The sequence below is a fragment of the Myotis lucifugus genome, unplaced genomic scaffold, assembly GCF_000147115.1.
Source record: "Myotis lucifugus unplaced genomic scaffold, Myoluc2.0 scaffold_152, whole genome shotgun sequence".
Taxonomy (NCBI): domain Eukaryota; kingdom Metazoa; phylum Chordata; class Mammalia; order Chiroptera; family Vespertilionidae; genus Myotis; species Myotis lucifugus.
The window spans coordinates 2123750-2142831 of NW_005871200.1; the positions used below are offsets into that span (position 1 = coordinate 2123750).

Consider the following 19082-nt stretch of genomic DNA (forward strand, 5'->3'; position numbering starts at 1 on the left):
CCCCCCCCCCCCCCCCGGTCTGGTTGCCCCCACCTGCCCCCTGCTGCCGGGCAAGGTCCCCCCCCAAGCCCCCCCCCCCCCTTACAGCCTGGTCGTCCCACCAGCCTGATGCTCAGTCGTTTGGTCGTCCCTCACTAACCCCCCTGCTGGCCTGGTCGCCCCACACAGCCTGCTGTTTGGTCGTCCCTCACTAACCCCCCTGCCAGCCTTGTCGCCCTACACAGCCTGCTGTTTGGTCGTCTGTCAGGCTGTTTCTGACGGCCCCTGGCTTTTTATATATTAGGATAGATCTAGCAAGTCAGGAGGAACCAACTTTTCCTAAAAGTAAATTCTAAGACCAAGTTATATTCACATGGAGATATGAACACAAAAATAGAAAGTATCTTCAATAGTAGTTTTACAAAGGCACAGAAACATTCTTATATGATGCAAATTAAAAAACAAAAAGAAGGGACTGGGGGAAAAGGAGCAATGGGGATTTACTGTTTAATGAGTAGAGGTTCAGTTTTGCAAGGTTAAAAGAATTCTGGAGATGGTTGCATAACAATGTGAATGTATTTAATGCTACTGAACTGTACATTTACAAATAGTTAAGATGGTAAATTTTATGTTATGTATCTTTCCCCATAATTAAAAACAAAACAAAACCCTAAAAGAAATACTGGGATAAAGTAGTGGAATGAAGGCTTCTGTATATAATCTCCCACCTCCCAATTCCCACCTATTTTCAAATTAAAATGAAAAGGAGGGAGAAGAGGAAGGAAGGAAGGTACGTAATAAGTATGTAGGTTATCCGGTTCTCCATTACCAAATACAACAGATAGGCACAGTCCAAAGATATACACTTAAAAGTAATAGCCAAGGAAAGATATAGATTTTGAAGAGGAATGGATGCAGCCTGTTTGGCAAGGCTCCTAACATGAATTAACAATTCTCATTAATACCCCAAATCTGGAGAGAGAAAAAATGGAATGAATTCCATTATTTTTTTCTCACTGATGAATAGGTGATGCTACAGAGTTTCGGGAAGAGTAAAACAGAAGTGAATTTCAGCACTTTCCAGCCTAAGTGCAGATTCTAGGACAGCACACTGAGGAGCCTCCCAGTGAAAACACAACACATTCCCCAAGTACAGGAAGTAAATCTTGATTTGGTGTTGCATGGGTAGAAAGAATCAGAGAAGGAACTTTTGTGGGAAGATAGAAAGTATCAGGGCTACCTAGTAGAAATCTAATATGTTAAGTCAGAGTTCAGAAATATGTGTACAAGTCATCACGACCTACTGGAGAGACAAAAGGGGAATGGAGAGCTGTGGAGTTTATATTTTTGTAACCACGAAAGTGAGGTGAGCCAAGAACAAATCTGAAATGGAGAGTGAAGAAGTCATCCACACAATGCAGGAACAAATACAGAGTTTGGGCAGAGGTGACAAGCCTCAGCAAGATGAGAAAGAATAAGCATCACAAATAGGCAAACAAACTGAGAGAGAAGTGAAGGGGAGAAGAGAGGGAGGAAAAGAAAAATACAGAAGAGAAGGAATGTGGTATAGGGGATCAAAGAACTCTTGTCTGAAAGAAAAATATAGCCTAATAAATACAAAAACATTATTCATAAGTGCTTCAAGATTTGTAATTAAAGCAATCAGAGCAATATAAAAAATGCATAAAGATAATCCATCCTTAGTATATTTGATGTCCCTAAAATATAAAAAGGGTAGAAGCAAGAGGACAGGATGATAGGTACACTGGTTCTCCATTAGCAAAGACATAAGGATAGAGACAAAGCTCAAAGCCACTCTTCAAAAAGTGATAGCCAAAGAAAGATATTAACTTGGTCTCCCTTATCAGAAGCCATAGAAATGAATAAACAAAACCCAAGAAAATTTTAAAGTATTTGTTGATATATATCTTGGCTTCCCCAAAAGCAGGGCCTGAGAAAAGGATTGTATGCAGATAGTTTATTTGGGAGGTGAACCCTGAGGGCAGAAGTGATGGAAGGAGAGTAAAAGAGGAGAAAAAGCAAATATAAGAGTGTGCTATCAAGGCCACTACTATAGGCAATGGAGCCTTAATTTCCATTACGTACTACCTCCTAAGAAGCATACACGATGCCCATCCAAAAATAGGAAGCAGGAGCCTCCATCCCCATTGGTTGAAGGGCTGTCCTTGACATTAACTCCACCACATTTGAGCCCATAGGCTGGGATTAGCAGGCTTTCAAAAACAGAATAGGATGCTGTTAGCAATAAGGAATGGGAACACATGTGAAACTGTTCACACAAAAGTGGCAGCTGGAATCACAGGTGTGACCAAGTGATGGGAGATAATAGGGCATAATATTCAATAACAGGAAAAACGTCCCTGAAATAAAGAACCAAATCTATATTGTGGTATATTATGGGCATGGCACACCATTCTGCAGTAAAATGAAAGAATTAAACCTCCATAATCTTTATAAATATTTTTTAAAAATTGAGGCAAACAAACAAAAACCCAAGTTGCAGAAGGATAATTACAGTTTGATTATCACTTATATAAAATTTAATAACTGGCCCTAGCTGGTTTGGCTCAGTGGATAGAGTGTTGGCCTGCAGACTGAAGGGTCCTGGGTTCCATTCCCGTCAAGGGCATGTACCTCGGTTGCAGGCTCCTCCCTGGCTAGGGCCCTGGTCTGGCACAAGCAGGAGTCAACCAATGGATGTGTTTCTTTCACATTGATATTTCTGTCTTTCCCTCTCTTCCACTCTCTCTAAAAATCAATGGAAAAATATCCTCAGGTAAGGATTTTAAAAAATAATAATAAAATTAATAACTGAAAAATAAATTATTGTAAATATTAAAATCTCCTGGCTACTCATCCCTGGTTGCAAATTCTCTTTCCTCACATATGAGGTTTTGTTTTACCATATCTGTGCATGTCATTTACAACCTATGAATGCATCCCAATTAGTAATGGGTACATGAATATTATCTATTTTTTTCTCCATGATTAAATATTTCATTAAAAAAAAGAAACAAACTGAATCCACAGATCAAAGTAAATTACTATGTCAGGAAAATATAACACAGAAAATTTAACAGAGAAACATCAGGCTAAGTTACTAAATTTCAAAAGATAAAGCATCCAATCAAAAATCTAGAGATGAAAAGAAGAACGTTACTTTGTATTCATGTTGCCTGATCACATGGTTAAAGCAAATAATTTAGCAATGATATTATATAGGACTAAATTCATCCACTAGAAAAATTGCAGACGGGCATGTTTGTTTCACTTGCTCAGTTGTTTTTAGTTTGATTTAGTTGCCAACATATGAAAATTGGAAATTAAAAAAATAACATTGGATTGATGTATGCATTTGTATATATGGTGTAAGTCTTTGGAAAATTCAAAATCAGAACTAAATAATGTTGTTATTGCTTTATTTCTAAAATGAAGATTTTTTATATTTCCAAATCTATTTTGATATTTCTAAACATGCTAATTTTTTAATAATTAAACCTCCAAGATTATTTTATCTGAGAAGTCATAATTTCTTTTTTTTTAAGTAATGTTTGAAAAAAATAAAGCACCATGAGCCCTTCTTGAAAAATCTATTTATAAAGAAATCCGGCCAATTAAGCCATGTAACCAGGAAAAGTACTGGTAATAAGCATCTTATCTAAATCAATATAAAGTGAACAGCAGACAAGTTGTGCATATATGGCTAATAAACAGACTATGAGGGTTACAAATGAATGAGAAAGTTACCCAAACAAATTAGGAATGGTAGAGGAAAGTTATGCCAACTATAAGAGTTCTAATGTCCTCGTCTCTCACGCCAGGGGTTGATATTGTCTAAATATGAAACATGAAGATTTTAAAGAAACATTCCAAATTGTATTGTTCTGCATAATCTCTTAACTGCAGAGGACTCATGTAGAAAATACATCAATAATTCTTTGCATTGCACTTTGGTTTCTTTTTCTTTCATTAAATTCAAGCAAAACTATGTTTAATACTTATTTAAAACAATATTTCAGTTATGCATACATGGGGAATCCTAACACTATTACACTTTTAGTAGTTGGACATTTTTCATCATAAAACTTTTAAAGAAGCAAACAAACCTAAAAATAAAAACTCATTGCAATTTTTATAAAAAGCATATCTACCCAGTTTTTCTATCTTCCTTCCTTTTTTCCTGACTTTAAGTACTGCTAAGGAATTTTCACTGAAAATTAATTAGGGTTCAGATACGTAGCTTTCTGGTGACCTAACCTCATGTGGGACTAAAGCATTCACTGAGAGTAATGTGTAACTAGATTCCCATATCAGAAGTGTAGCAAGGGGATTCAAAATACTACTGTCCTCAGCATTCTAATTTAACAGAGTATTTAATATTTATTGAGTGTATACAATGTACCAAACCCAACCCCCAAGTACTAAATATGGATTGATTCATTAAATCCTAATGACAATCCTATAAAGTAGCTAAATAACTTTCCAGACTTTACAAATGAGGGACAGAGAACTCACATACCTACCAGAGAAGCGGGATTTAAACCCACATGTCCTCATGGTCAGTGTTCTTAATCACTATACCAATGGCTCCCACCTTGGCTGCACATTGGAATGACCCAGGGATCTTTAGAAAACACTGATGCAAACATTCTCATTTAACTAGCACAGGATGGGGTGTGAGCAACAGGATGTTAGTAAGTTCTTGTGTTGATTGTAATGTGCAGGGAAGTGTGGGGACCACTGCACACTATACCTTTCTGCCTCCTGGCCGTCCTTGGTTAGCAGTTATCAATCCTGGATGAACATCAACATCACCTGATAGAGTTTCAAGACCCGCCCGACGCGGGGGGCCTGGGCTTGGGTATTTTTTAAGGGTCCTCGGGTGACCGCAGTCTGCAGCCAAGGTTGAGAACCACTGCTTAGGGAGACACCAGTTGCCCTCCCAGTTAACAATCAGGACTAATTACCACCTAGGGATTCAGAGGGCAAGAAGGCAGGACTATTTCCCCAGAACTTCCTTTTTACTCTAAGAACCCTCAGTTTCCCTTCCTTCAGAACACTCCGGGTACTGCACGGCTATATTTCCGGTTTACAAACCCTAAGACCCTTGAATAAGCCTGTATCTTTCATTCTAGCCAAAGCCTCCTGATTTCACTAGGTCCACGTTCATTTCTGTGGGGTCTAATCATGGCCCCGTGACTTCCCCACCCAGATAAGGCGTACAAAGCTGTAGGGTGGGAAGGCGTGAGGGAAGCCGCGCGTGCCTCTCCAAGTTCACTTTTCACCCTGAAGGCTGGTCTGAGCCGCACGCCCGACCCTCCACTGGGTTTGCCTCCGCAGCGGAGGCATCTCCAGAGGACGGTGAGGAAGCGGCAGCAACAAACGGGGTTTCCTCAGAACCCGCCCGTCCGCTGACTGAAGACTGGCCCACCGCGGTGAGGCGGCTTCGGGGGCGCGGGGCTCCGTTCCTGGGACCGTACCTGACAGGCGATGGACCTGCGGAAGCCGCACGCCATGTCTACTTCCACGTAGTGCGTCCCCGAGGTTCCAGACGGAGCCACGCCCCGCCTCCTCTGAAGCCCCGCCTCCACGCGCCGGAAGCCCGCCTCGAGGGTGATGCCAGCCAATCAAGAAGCCCAGTGGCTCGTCACTAACCTCTGCCCTGCTGCCGCGAAGGAGCGCGGGAAATCCCGAGTTTCTGGATGCCATTCTGCCGCTGGGACCATGGCCACCTCCTCGGTGTCCAAGGTACGCGGGGGCGGGCGGCCACTGAGACTCCGCCGCAACCTCATCCCCTTTCGGGGAAGGCACGGAGCGGAGGTTACCTGGGCCTCGGTGTACCGACTTCAGGGGAAGGTGGCGGTCGGAGCTGAGATCTTGGCTCCCGGTCCGGTTCAGGCCAACTTTGGGGAGCGAAGACGCCCGCCCGCCTGCCTTAGTGTTTTGGCTAGGAGGATTTTTAAATTCTGGTTTGTGGAGGTCGACTGTCCGGAGGATGTGCCCCAGTCACCTGTCCTCTCTCTTTCCTTCTCAAATGTTTATTGTGCCAAACACTCCATGCGGTACCAGGATACAGGGGTTAACAAAATAGACTCAGTGTTTGCACTGCAGAAACACATTAAACACGGATAAACTGAGCACAAACTGTGATAAATGTGAGCAAGAAAGAAAGTTCTAAGCGGGAGAGCAGAAGAGCTAGAAGAACCTAGATTGCCCGAGGTCAGGGAAGGCCTTTGGAGAAAGACATTTGAGCTGAGACCTGAAAAGTGAGAAGTTAGGTAAAGGATTGTGGAGTGGGTGGGGGGTGGAGGGTGTTCGCAAAGAGAATATGTTCTTTGGTCCAGAAGATAGAAATAAAATGGCATATTAAATAAAGGAGTTGAAACATCTGTATAATTAGAGAGTTGAAAGAGAAAAGGGAGCCTTATGAAAAGTAGTATACGGGTGTGTGTGTGTGAGGAGGTCATACAGATCTCATACTGGCTGCTTAGATGGCCAGGGATTGCAAGACATGGTATAGTTGGTAAGAAAAATTTTAGAGCTCTATTGTTCAGTGCGGTAGCCATTAGCCACATGTGGGTATTTAAATGAAAATAAAGTAAACTTAAAAGTTTAGTTCCTGCCCTAACTGGTTGGCTCGGTGGATAGAGCATGGGCCTGCGGACTGAAGGGTCCCAGGTTCGATTTCGGTCAAGGGCATGTACCTTGGTTGCAGGCACATCCCCAGTAGGGGGTGTGCAGGAGGCAGCTGATCGATGTTTCTCTCTCATCGATGTTTCTATCCTTCTCCCTTCCTCTCTGTGAAAAAATCAATAAAATATATTAAAAAACAAAACAAAAAGTTTAGTTCCTCAGTCTCACTAATATGACTACATCTTAGTGCAGATTTTGATATTTCCCTCGTTACTGGAAGCCCTATTGGATAGCACTGCTATAGACGGTCAAGTAAGACCTTTAGTAATATGAGTGCAACTGAGAGCTCCTTAAGTTAAAGCTGTCTGGTAAAGCTGAGAATGCAGATGAAGAAGCTACAAAGACATTTCTCTCTGTGTAAAACCAGATTAATGAAGAAGGCTACACCATTGATCTAATTTTTAATGTTGATTAAAATTATAAAATTATGAGGACAGTGCCTTCCAAGAGTATATATCAAGGAGGAACTACAAGCTTAGGGTTAAGTTTACAAAGGACTAACTGTGTTGCTAGGTGCAAGCTAGAAGAGATTTAGCTGCTAGTATTTAAAAAATTTTATTACGATTGGTACTGTTTTTGTTTTGCCCTGGTTGTAAAGTTCCATAGATTTTGGATGGTCTGTCTTCTAATCCCTTTTGTTGCATAAGCCTTGTATTATTTTTTTAATCCCCACCCGAGAATATGTTTTTATTAATTCTTAGAGAAAGGAAGGGTGTGAAAGTGAAAGAAACATCAATGTGAGAGAGAGACATTAATTGGTTGCCTCCCATACCCACCCTGATGGGGGAATCAAACCCATAACCTAAGTATGTGCCCTGACCAGGAATTGAACCTGCAACCTTTTGGTGTATGGGAGCACGCTCTAACTAATAGAGCCACCCAGCCAGGGCAAGCCTCTTATTTTTGTATATCTTGCAGAATTGTGAGATTCCCCCCCTCCCCCCAGGAAAGCACCTACGGCATTATAACAGAAATACTTGTATTGAGATGATTATGAAGGGAACCTTACATGAATAAGAATCTTTAGACTATTTTTCCCTAACCTATCGAAACTTCTCTTTCTTTGTCGTATTTTCTTGCTGTCGGCTGTCCTCCTAGACTTCTTCCTTCATCTCAAACACCATCCTTGATCAGGAGTTCAAAGTGGTTAACCGTAGTACTACCACTGCCATACATCAGGATTCCTTCTTGACACTATATTTCACTCCTTCAAATCTCCTTTTCCTTTACTGAATTGCAGATAGATATAGAAAGGAGGTAATAACAAGCTTGTCGTGGTACCACATGATTTTTCTAAACATGTATGTGTATTTTAAATAGTTCCATTAGCTGCAGATACAAGAGCATATAGGGCAAAGTTCTCACTTTGGATCCTGTAATCCAAATGGCCACTTTATATTTACACTGCTGTCTTTAGCAGTGCAAATATCCTGAGATGACTTTTTCTAGAAACACAGGTGTCCCCCCCAAAAAGATATACACACTTTGAATGATTGTAAAGTCAGTGTTTATTAACATACAGTTCATTTTCAAAATTGAGTTATCAGCTGTTAAAGTATATATACATTTTTTGGAGACACCCTATATATTTTTTTTTACTTTTTCATTTTCCACAGAAATGGCAATCTTAAGAAGCTGTCCATGCTTTAGGATTGTGAGAATAAACATAGGACCAGTAGCTTGGGGACTATATATCACTAATCAAATAATAACGTGAAATTAAATGTAGCTAGGAAATTACCAGGGATATTACTTGGCAAGCATTTCTATATACTGATTGCCTAGTGTATATGTTAACACTGTCCTAAACATTGGGAAAATGATCATGCACTAAATGCAATCTGCTCTGAAGACACTCAGAAACTATTTAGGGAGACAGACCCTAAATAACTATGATGCAGAGTGAAAGTGATTAAAAATAAAGATATTCAAGTACTATGAGATCTTAGGAGAAGGAATAATTCTAACTAGAGTGGCTGAGTTTGAGTTGATCTGTAATAGATAAATGAATATGTATTTATCAGATGAAGAAAGGTGAAACAATAACAGCCCAAATTATCTATTTCCCATCATGGTTCTATAGTTGGAGTTTAATTAAATAACAAATACTTATTTTGAGATGGAGAGCATCACTATTTTATATCTTCTTGATCTTCATTTTAATGTATACTACTAATGTTCTTTCTTCTCTAAGTTTTATAAAAATGGAATCTTTCTGCATTTAAATTTCATCAGAGTTTATTTTCTTTGTCTGTCTCTTAGATCAGGTCCCAAAGAACATAATCAAAGATCATGAGCATCCCATGAAAAGGAAGAGAAAGAAATAGATAGTCCTTGTATTGTTTAAGAATTTTCCTTCTGTAACTCAGATAGAAAAGAAACACCTTTTTTTAAAAAAAATATATATTTTATTGATTTTTTACAGAGAGGAGGGGAGAGGGATAGAGAGTTAGAAACATCGATGAGAGAGAAACATCCATCAGCTGCCTCCTGCACGCCCCCTACTGGGGATGTGCCCGCAACCAAGGTACATGCCCTTGACCGGAATCGAACCTGGGACCCTTGAGTCCACAGGCTGATGCTTTATCCGCTGAGCCAAACCGGTTAGGGCGAAAAGAAACACATTTTTTTAAAAAAATCTGCTTATCCATAAAATACTTGGTTAACAGATTTATCTGCTCCTTGGCTACTTTGACTTTATGCTTTGTATTTCTTTTTATAGGGCTGTTTTGTGTTTAAGCCAAACTTCAAGAAGAGAAAGATCTCTGTGCCAATAGGTATGATGTCTTAATATCAAATTTGTTACTTTTCTACCCCTGATTGAATTTAGTACTTTTCTTGTCTAAGCATGGCTTACAAAGGGCAAATTGAAAAGTAAATTTCCTTCAAAGGATATGTCACCAATCTTTAAAAGAGATTGTCCTAAAAATCTCAGTGGTTTTTCTGGGGCAAAAGAGGGGGTATTGACTGCCAAAGGGCAATAGGGACTTTTTTGGAGTGAGGAAAATAGTTCCCTAGATTTGAGGGGGTGGTCATGAGAGTGCATACTTTTGTTAGGACATATCAAATGGGGATACTTAGACATAAAGAACTTTCAGTGATGTTGCTAGTAAGTGACAGAGCTGGGTTTAAACCCAAGCTGTCTGATTCTCGAATCCATGGTCTAACTTTTACTTTCAAAATATGAGGTGAGTTTTTGCTTAGAACTTTTTTTGTATTGAATTTCAGCTATAATTTATTAAGATTTGTATAAAGTTTTTAGTATTAGTAAACCTAATGTATACAATTGTATAATATGAACTTTGAGGTACTTTAGGTTTTTCCCATTGTGCTGATCTAAGACCCACAGATATTGTTATAATATGAAAATCTTAGAGGAATTGACCCTAATTTTAAGACAGATGGACCAGAAATGAAGAAAACATATCCAGAATTTAGCACTTGCCTTCAATGGCTTCCGTTCTTGAAACAAGATTGCCTGAATAAGTAGGAAGATGTTTTGCATTGTGCCCACCATCTGTCTAAGAAAAGATTGGTAACTCTCCTCAGTATTCTGTGGAGAGAGAGGTTGGGAGGGCTATGAGTAGGAGCAGGAGGGAACCTGTCAGCATTGAAAGCTGGTATTTATTCTGTAGCTCCTACTAGATTGATAAATGACTGAGAGAAGTCTTGGTAACAGGTTAACGTGTCCTACTGCTCTTGTTTTCCAATTTCTGGAAGTTTTTTTGTTATCTATTTTGATGCAGCGTTATTCAACACATTAAAAAAAATTCATGTCTTGATTTGCCATTTTAACATTTTATATGATTTTACTGATTTTCAAAGATGACTATTTTCATTCTGTTTAAGGCTAACTTATTATTCTGCTTTGTCTCTTAGTACTAGTATATCCCCTTGCTTTTTTTTTGTTTGCATTTTTATACTATAACCTTGTCTATTATTTTACCATATGATGACTTCAGTATATTCTAAGCCTTTTGATAAAATTTTTAAAAAATCAGTATTTGCCCCAAACTTAGTCAACTATGATTAGGAGGAAAGTTCCTTAATATGAAAGAGAATTTGTATTCCAAACTCTCAGTTAACATTTAAATTTGATGGTGGAATTCTAGCAGCATTTCAGTGAAGTCAAGAACAAAATGTGTACTTTCACAATTATGTAATATCATGAAAGTTCTAGCTATTACAATAAAATACCTAGTAGTGAACAAGATTTAAGGAATGCAAAATATTGATTAAAAGAAGAGACCTGTAGTATTTTTGGACATGAATTTTTAATATATTTTCTCCCCAAATCAATCTATAGATTTTCTTTTATCCAGTCAAAATACCAGTGTAATTATTTTTTAGAAATGACAAAATTAGTTTGAAAGAATGGCTTAAATTTTTTTGAAAAAGAATGATGATGTTTTGTGGTGATGGGAAGAAGACCTGAATTTATTCAATATTAGAATGAACTACAAAGCTACAATAATTAAAATAGTTCAGGACTGGTATGGTTAGATTCAGTAGAACAAAAGAAAAAGTTCAAAAATAGTTCCAAATGTATTTATAAGCATTTAGATGATAAGGACATCCCAAATCAGAAGAAAGGAATTGTTTTTCAAACTGAAAATTTTTACATATAATCCAAGTGTGAGTCATGAAGTCAATTTAGTGGGTGTTGAGAGTTTTAAAAAACAGAATAGGAAACATTTGGTATCACATGGTAAGTATTGTTTTGTGGGACTTTGTTTGGGTTTCTATTATATGTGTGTGTGTTGGATTATGATGTAAGATGTATTCCTTAATGTGGATCATGGTTTTAAAAGTTTGAAAACCACTACAGCAAATGGTATTTTGATAAATGGCCAACCATTGGGAGGAAAACATTCCAAAAATATATAACATAATGCAGACAGAATAAATATAAGTCTGGGCTAAAACTGTCTCAGTTGAACAAATGAACAAGGATAGTAGTAGTAAGAATCATTTAATAAAGGAGAACTCAAAACAGATATATAAAACAAAGTATATACAGCCTTAGAATAAGAGTAAATAATGAGAATATATTAATATTGAATGTATACATTTCAAATCAAAACCATTAAATAAAAACTTAGAAGTTCAGAAGTAAATGATAGAAATACATTATAAAAATTAAATAAAAAAAACAAAAAAAATTAAGATATTTAACCTTACAATACTTACAGTAAGAATTTAAGATGTATAAATAAAATTAAATATAAAAGATGTTACCTATCCCCAAATATATATATACATATATATATATATACACACACACACACACACACACACACACATATTATATAAAAAAGACATTAACTTATTTCTGTGTTTTCAGAGGAGTATTTTAATGAAGGGAAAAATGAGTCTGAGGACAGTAAGCTTCGATTTGAAACTTATCAGATGATATGGCAGCAGATGAAATCTGAAACTGAGGTGAATACTTTTTTTAATAACATTTCTCTAATACCGTAAATCTCATATTTGTTGTTTCTCATCTTCTTTTCCACCAGTTCATAAGACGATTGATGAAATGTTGGTAATACTGGTTAAGCACAATCTGTATATCCTAAAAAAAACAAAACCCTCATGTTCCAAGTATTAAGCATAGCTTCAGGTACTGGAACTTATGTTTATAATGATAGTTGCTAAGGCAAGGGGCTCTTTATACATCCTCACAGCTTTGAAATGCTGGCACTGTCCAAATTATCCATTCAGTTACACAAATAAGAAATCAAGCTATTTCTAAATACTTCACTCTCTCATCCTATATCCAGTTACCATGTTCTTTATATTCCAGCTCTGAAAAATTTCTCCACTATAGCAGATTCATTGTTCTAGAGCTAACAGAATTTTTTTTGACCAACACAGTGTTGTATTTTTTTTCTTTATTAATTAAGGTATTACATATGTATCCTATCACCCTATTGCCTCTCCCCCCCCCAACACCCTCCCACACTCATGCCCTCACCCCCCTGGTGTCTGTGTCTATTGGTTATGCTTATATGCATGCATACAAGTCCTTTGGTTGATCTCTCCCCCTTACCCCTTCCCTCCCCTACCTTTCCTTTGAGGTTTGACGGTCTGAGCGATGCTTCTCTGTCTCTGGATCTGTTTTTATTCATCAGTTTATGTTGTTTCTTATATTCCATAAATGAGTGAGATCATGTGCTTTCTCTGACTGGCTTATTTTGCTTAGCATAATGCTCTCCAGTTCCATCTATGCTGTTGCAAATGGTAAGAATTCCTTCTTTTTTACCGCAGCATAGTATTCCATTGTGTAGATGGACCACAGTTTTTTAATCCACTCATCTGCTGATGGGCACTTAGGCTCTTTCCAAATCTTAGCTATGGTAAATTGTGCCACTCTGAACATAGGGGTGCATATATCCTTTCTGATTGGTGTTTCTAGTTTCTTGGGATATATTCCTAGAAGTGGAATCACTGGGTCAAATGGGAGTTCCATTTTTTAAAAATATTTTATTGATTTTTTATAGAGAGGAAGGGAGAGGGATAGAGAGTCAGAAACATGGATGAGAGAGAAACATTGGTCAGCTGCCTCCTGCACACTCCCCCACTGGGGATGTGCCCGAAACCAAGGTACATGCCCTTGACCGGAATCGAACCTGGGACCCTTCAGTCTACAGGCCGACGCTCTAGCCACTGAGCCAAACTGGTTAGGGCCATTTTTAGTTTTTTGAGGAAACTCCATACTATTCTCCAAGGTGGCTGCACCAGTCTTATTATTTTTTTTTAATGCCTTTCGGACGGTTATGTGCTTTTCAGTTTATTACTGTTTCCCGCCACACTTTATTGCTTTACACCTAGTGGCTTTGCTCATGCATGTATTCCATGTGACCCTTGAAGATATTTGAGTTTGTGGTTTCCAGTTTAGGTCCCCTTTTTTTTTACCTGATTGTCATGATATCCTCCTAACTGACTCTAGTGTAAAATCCTTCAGATCTGCCACTAGTCCCTATGGCACTGTTGGCCAAATTAGAAAAGTCCTTCTTTCATGCAGATACAGTCTTAGGTCCTGCAACAGGGGTTTTCCAACTCTGGGGCCAACTGGCCTTCACAGTGCTGTCAGATTAACCCTTCCTACTCCCGATTTAATCATATCTCTACTTCAAATGTCTTCAGTGGTTCTCCCTACATGATAAAATCCAAACTCTTTAACATCAAATATATTTTTTCTTGGTCTAGCCCTTTGCTTATTTGTCCAGTCTCATTCCCTACCACTTTTCATGTTCTTTATGCTTAGCTATATCTGTGACTCTTCAGTTGTTTGGTACTTTCTTCCTTCCTTGCCTCCTTTATTATTTATTCATTCAAATTTCCTTTACCTACCATCACCAACTCCATCACCTGCTGTAATGCTTTGGCTCAGATATATCACCTCCTCAGCTTAAGTTGGATGGTCCTACTCTTTATTCCTATATTGTCATAGCACTCTACACAACATTATTTTCATTTTAAGTGTTCTTGCTCAATTTCTTTACATTTTAGGGTAGGGACTACAGACAGTCCTCGGGTTACGTTGGACTCACGTACGTAGTTTCGTGGTTACGTCACCATCTCCCATTTATTTATTAAAAAAAAAAAAGTTCCGTCATTTCGACGTATGTACATATGTGCTTTATGTTTTTTTTATTATTTATTTACCACAAGTAAAGGTCAGGAATTGTTATCTTTCTTTTAATTTTTTTTACTGTTTCACTTCATTACTGCTGTGTATGTGCTCCATGTGAGTGACATAGGCGCTTATTCAGGTGGGTTCCCACTTACTGCGAAAATCGCGTTACATCGTGCCGTAGGAAGGGATCTCCAACATAACCCGAGGACCTACTGTATCTTTCATTTGTAAGGTGGTTAATCAGTGTTTGTTGAATGATTAAATGAGTCTCTTTAATGAGGGGATCCAAAGCTCTAATCATTGGAGATTTAAAGAAAAACATTTTTTTTTCATCATGATTGTAATTTTACATGTAATCTTTGGAATTGAATTCATGACAGTTTTCTTTCCCAAATTTTGAAAGACACATCAGATTATTGCTAATTATAATCCATAAAATTTTGTGTGTTCTGTGTAGCAAATGCAAGAGGAATTAAATAAAAACCTGTTTGACAGCCTAATCAAATTTCTACAAAAGTCTCATTCTGGATTCCAGAAGAATTCAAGAGACTGGGGCTGTCAAATAAAACTAAGAGAAATTCCAACTGCTGCTCTTATTTTAGGTATGTACAGATTTGTTTGTTTTTTAAAATTGGTGGCTCTGTTTTTGAGAATAGTGGGGAATAATCTGTTCTGGTAAACCTGTTTGTCGCTCTCATTTACAGAATTAAAACAATCATATTTTGTTAGGCATAATTTCAAAACCAATCAAAGTTCTTTATATTGATCATGAATCTATAAATTAGAAGAAATTGATTTGAGTTAGCTAGTACCCTCATCAACTTTCTGTCTGAAAAAATGAAGGGGAAATATATATGTTACTCTTCTCTTCTTTAGTTATATTATGAAAGTAGATGAGATTTGAATTTGCTAATAAAGAAACCAGCAGTATATTAAAAGATTTTATTTTTATATCTTTTTATCATTTCTTCAGTGCAGTTATTCTATGACTAATTTTTTTCCTTATTTGTAGTTTTTTAAATATTTGTTTCATAATATTGTATTAGTAGTAATTGTTTAAAAGAATTTTGGATGAATTATATATAAACTGCTTTCAGACTACAGGTTGTACATTTCTTAGTTACTTAAATTTCTATCATTAACATGCAATTTTAACCAAATATCTGTCTTGCAGGTAATGGAAAAATTTTCTTTGAAATATTAGCAGTTTTTTTTTTCATTTCGTTTAAAACGTACTGCCTAATACTGTTAATTATCTTCCTGATATTCAGGGCAGTACTTTTCAAACTTTCATGTACCTAAAAATAACTTCTAGGGGATCTTAGTAAATGAAAATTTTCACTAATAAGCCTGGGGCAGGGCCTAAAACGCTGCATTTCTAATACGCCTCTATCTGATGCCAACACTGCTGATCCCAGGACCACTCTGAGTAATAAGACTTTGTGGAATGATTTTAAAATGCTGTGGATCAGCTTTTCAGTGCAACCTGCCAATTAATTTGAAAACCCTTTCCATTATGGATGAGAAACTGAAGCCCAGTGATGGCTGGCTTGTACTGTTTGTTGGGTGCCTTCTTTCTCTATTGCCATGTTACAGTAATTGAAGTGGGAGAAACACGATCAAGAGGGATGGCCTGATAGGTTGTTGTGAGAGCACTGTTTAAATCCCTTCTCTGCCCCGTGCCAAAAGGAGAAGAGAAGCTAATGGAAATCATGTGTTTGAAAGTCAGTAGTTTGAGGAGAACATTTTTCCAGTTACAGAGGCTGATTATCTTGTTTCCAATAGACAAGTGCGTTATCTTAAGGAACATAGTGTTAAATAGCTTACAAAGTCAGTCAGACAAGATAAGCCAGTGCTTTACTGCTTTACTAAACTCCTAAATTTGTTCAGAGATGTAGTATCATAATCTTAGACCGTAATGCATGCTAGGAATATCATTCTGACACTTTAAAAAAATCTGTACTCAAAGTTACTTAAGCACATTGCACAGTTTCTACTTTCCGTAAGGTATATGTCTATTTATTTCTTTTAGTGTATGTCTGTTTAAAAATATCCTGCCAACATTTTTGTGTGTTGCCTCTCCTAGGAAAAAAATGTTGACTATTGGTGGTCTGGATGATTCTGAACCTTTCTTGCAAGCAGTTGAAGGTTTATAGTAGCAAGCCTCAAGTAGTTTCAGGATGTCTGCTTCTGGCATCCGCCGAAGTGCCAACGCTCTTTCTAGAAAGCACAGATTGGGGCCTTAGGGAAGTTACCAGTTAATAGAATTTTTTCCAAAGTAGTGGGAAGTTTTCACTCAATTCTGATAACTGCATGAAGAGCACTAAAATTCTGATGTGTGGAAGTGAGAATCGGAATTTAGTAAATACCTAAAGGACCAAAAACTATAATATAATTTGGTTTTAGACTCTTTCCTCAGAAATTAGTTTAGTGTACACTTTACCTATTATATTTACTACTGTGATCATAAATAATATTACTGATTGGATTCTCCTCAGCTGTTAACTGAGGGTCACAGTAAGACTGGAATCCATAGTCTTTATTTTTGAGTAATTATTTTAAAGAGCTCTTAATGAATGTGACAAAGAAATGAAATGTTTTCAAGATGTTCTTAAGATGTTTTCAAGGTCAACTACACATCCCCAGTAATTTTTTTTTTAAAGAGAAATTGTGCTAAATATCTTTCCTAACAAATAAGTATAGTGTGTGCCTCTAGATATCTAGTATTACTGGAGATCTCTTCATTTATGCAGTGTGTTATTTTATTAATCATTTAAAAATACTTTTACTTAGCAATTCACTTGACATGTTAAATAGCTTTTGTTGTTAAGTTATTAATAATAAAAATGATGGTGTAATATTGATGTATAATCCCATAGGTGTGAATGTAACAGATCATGAATTTACATTCAGAAGTCTAACAGAAGCCGTTCAGAATAATGTCACTCCATATGTAGTCTCATTGCAAGCTAGAGACTGTCCAGGTAAAGTATAAATGCTTTAATAACCTTGGTGAGGTGTTACCAATTTCTTTGGCCCTTCTCTCTCCATCTTTCTTTGTGTATCTCTCCATATCTGTCTCTCTGTGTCTCTCAAGCTTTCTTCATCCCTTTTTATTTGTGGGAAGAGTATGGTACTATATTTTAGCAGGGTGAAGTTTAGTGCCTCCCAAGTTGCAGGAGTCTTTGACACTTTATTCCAGCCCTACTCCTGCCATACGAACTTCACTGCCAGTAATAGTCCAGGCATTTCAAGTTAGAATGTTTGGGACAGAGAGCTGAGAATTAAGGAATTGGGAGTTCTTACTTAGCCTAACAGAGAATAGATTACATAGGCTCATATTTATAGGCTAAGATCATCTTACTGTTCCATTTTGAAAGACCACATTGGTAAAAATGGTCCATTGTCAGAGCTTACCTTGGGTATCTGAAGCCATTAAATAAATCATAAAGGATGTAGACACTAAGAGTAAAATGTGCTTAGATTTGGACTGATGTGCTTATGTGCTTTATATTACTTTCATATTCATTAATTGATTGTAATGAAGTAAAAGCCCTTAGGACATCTTTAAAAATGACTTTAAGGAAGATTTATAATCAGTAAAATAACTTATGTCAATAACACTTTTGGTCTTTTTTAGGGTCCTTAAAAACATTTTGTTGTCCAGAAGTAATGTAAATATATATTATTCCTAATATAATTAATAGTTTTCATAGTTATACATTTATTTAGGTAACACTTTTATTATAGACAATACAAATAAACTTTGGCCTATTGAGAGAATACTAATGAACATTAATAGTCAATATGTTAAATGTTATGCTAATTAATGTTAAGTATAGAAAACACATTCTACTGATCAGGAAGTTTCAGTTGTTTTAGATTTGCTTTAAGGAGAGATAAACTTTCTTACCTTTTATCTACTGCAGATATGAAACATTTTTTACAAAAGCTGTTCTCACAGTTGATGGACTGCCGTGTAGATGTGGAATCCAAAGAGGAGGAAAAAGATATCCAGAAAAAGACACATTGTTCAATGGATTCTCTTTCCAGTTGGTATATGAATGTCACACAGGTAAATGCACACTGACAATTTTCTCCCAGGAAATTGGCATATGATTGAAGAGGCTTGGGATTATATTAAGCATAGTACTATTTTGTTCTAATAAGGATATGCTTATGTAGCACTAGCTGTTAATTTAATAGTAGCTTCTTTTATCAGTATGCAGCCTATTTCCTGGTAGAAGTTTAGGTTCCTACAAGGCCATTTTATTTGTGGGAGAATGTCATCTAGTGACAAAAACAGCATTTGGAATTGGTTCTGCTGCAGATTTTATCTCTGTAACAATTTCTATAATGTTAATATATTATCTCATAGGTTCCTCAATATTTGCTTTTGTGCAATAGAACCATGCTGTCAGTATCTGTTATCAACTTAGTCCGATGAGAAACAGCCATAGATATATATATACATATATATATTTTTTATATATATTTTATTGATTTTTTACAGAGAGGAAGGGAGAGAGATAGAGAGTTAGAAACATCGATGAGAGAGAAACATCGATCAGCTGCCTCCTGCACATCTCCTACTGGGGATGTGCCCGCAACCCAGATACATGCCCTTGACCGGAATCGAACCTGGGACCTTTCAGTCCGCAGGCCGACGCTCTATCCACTGAGCCAAACCGGTTTCGGCATAGATATATATTTTTAAGAACTTTAATTTGTTCCATGTTTAGAATTC

At 37.2% G+C, this 19082-nt stretch overlaps 2 protein-coding genes across 6 annotated transcripts in view; one reads left to right on the forward strand and one right to left on the reverse strand.

Annotated features, from left to right (window-relative positions):
- The window catches only part of RARS2 (arginyl-tRNA synthetase 2, mitochondrial), a 67690-nt gene extending 62132 nt beyond the window's left edge, over window positions 1–5558 (reverse strand). The window contains exon 1 of the mRNA XM_006095359.3: window positions 5481–5558. Within this exon, the coding sequence (XP_006095421.1) occupies window positions 5481–5516 (36 nt within the window). The 5' untranslated portion in view covers window positions 5517–5558. The remainder of the gene's footprint in view (window positions 1–5480) is intronic.
- Window positions 5559–5624: 66 nt separating this feature from the next.
- The window catches only part of ORC3 (origin recognition complex subunit 3), a 51280-nt gene continuing 37822 nt past the window's right edge, over window positions 5625–19082 (forward strand). For 2 of the 5 annotated variants that reach the window (XM_006095360.3, XM_006095361.3), the window contains exons 1-6: window positions 5631–5748; window positions 9416–9470; window positions 12038–12135; window positions 14793–14937; window positions 17215–17319; window positions 18265–18410. In XM_006095360.3, the coding sequence (XP_006095422.1) occupies window positions 5725–5748; window positions 9416–9470; window positions 12038–12135; window positions 14793–14937; window positions 17215–17319; window positions 18265–18410 (573 nt within the window). In that variant the 5' untranslated portion in view covers window positions 5631–5724. Of the gene's footprint in view, window positions 5749–9415; window positions 9471–12037; window positions 12136–14792; window positions 14938–17214; window positions 17320–18264; window positions 18411–19082 lie in introns of those variants that run through there. The other 3 variants (XM_014461400.2, XM_014461402.2, XM_023759342.1) reach the window with 3 other exon arrangements.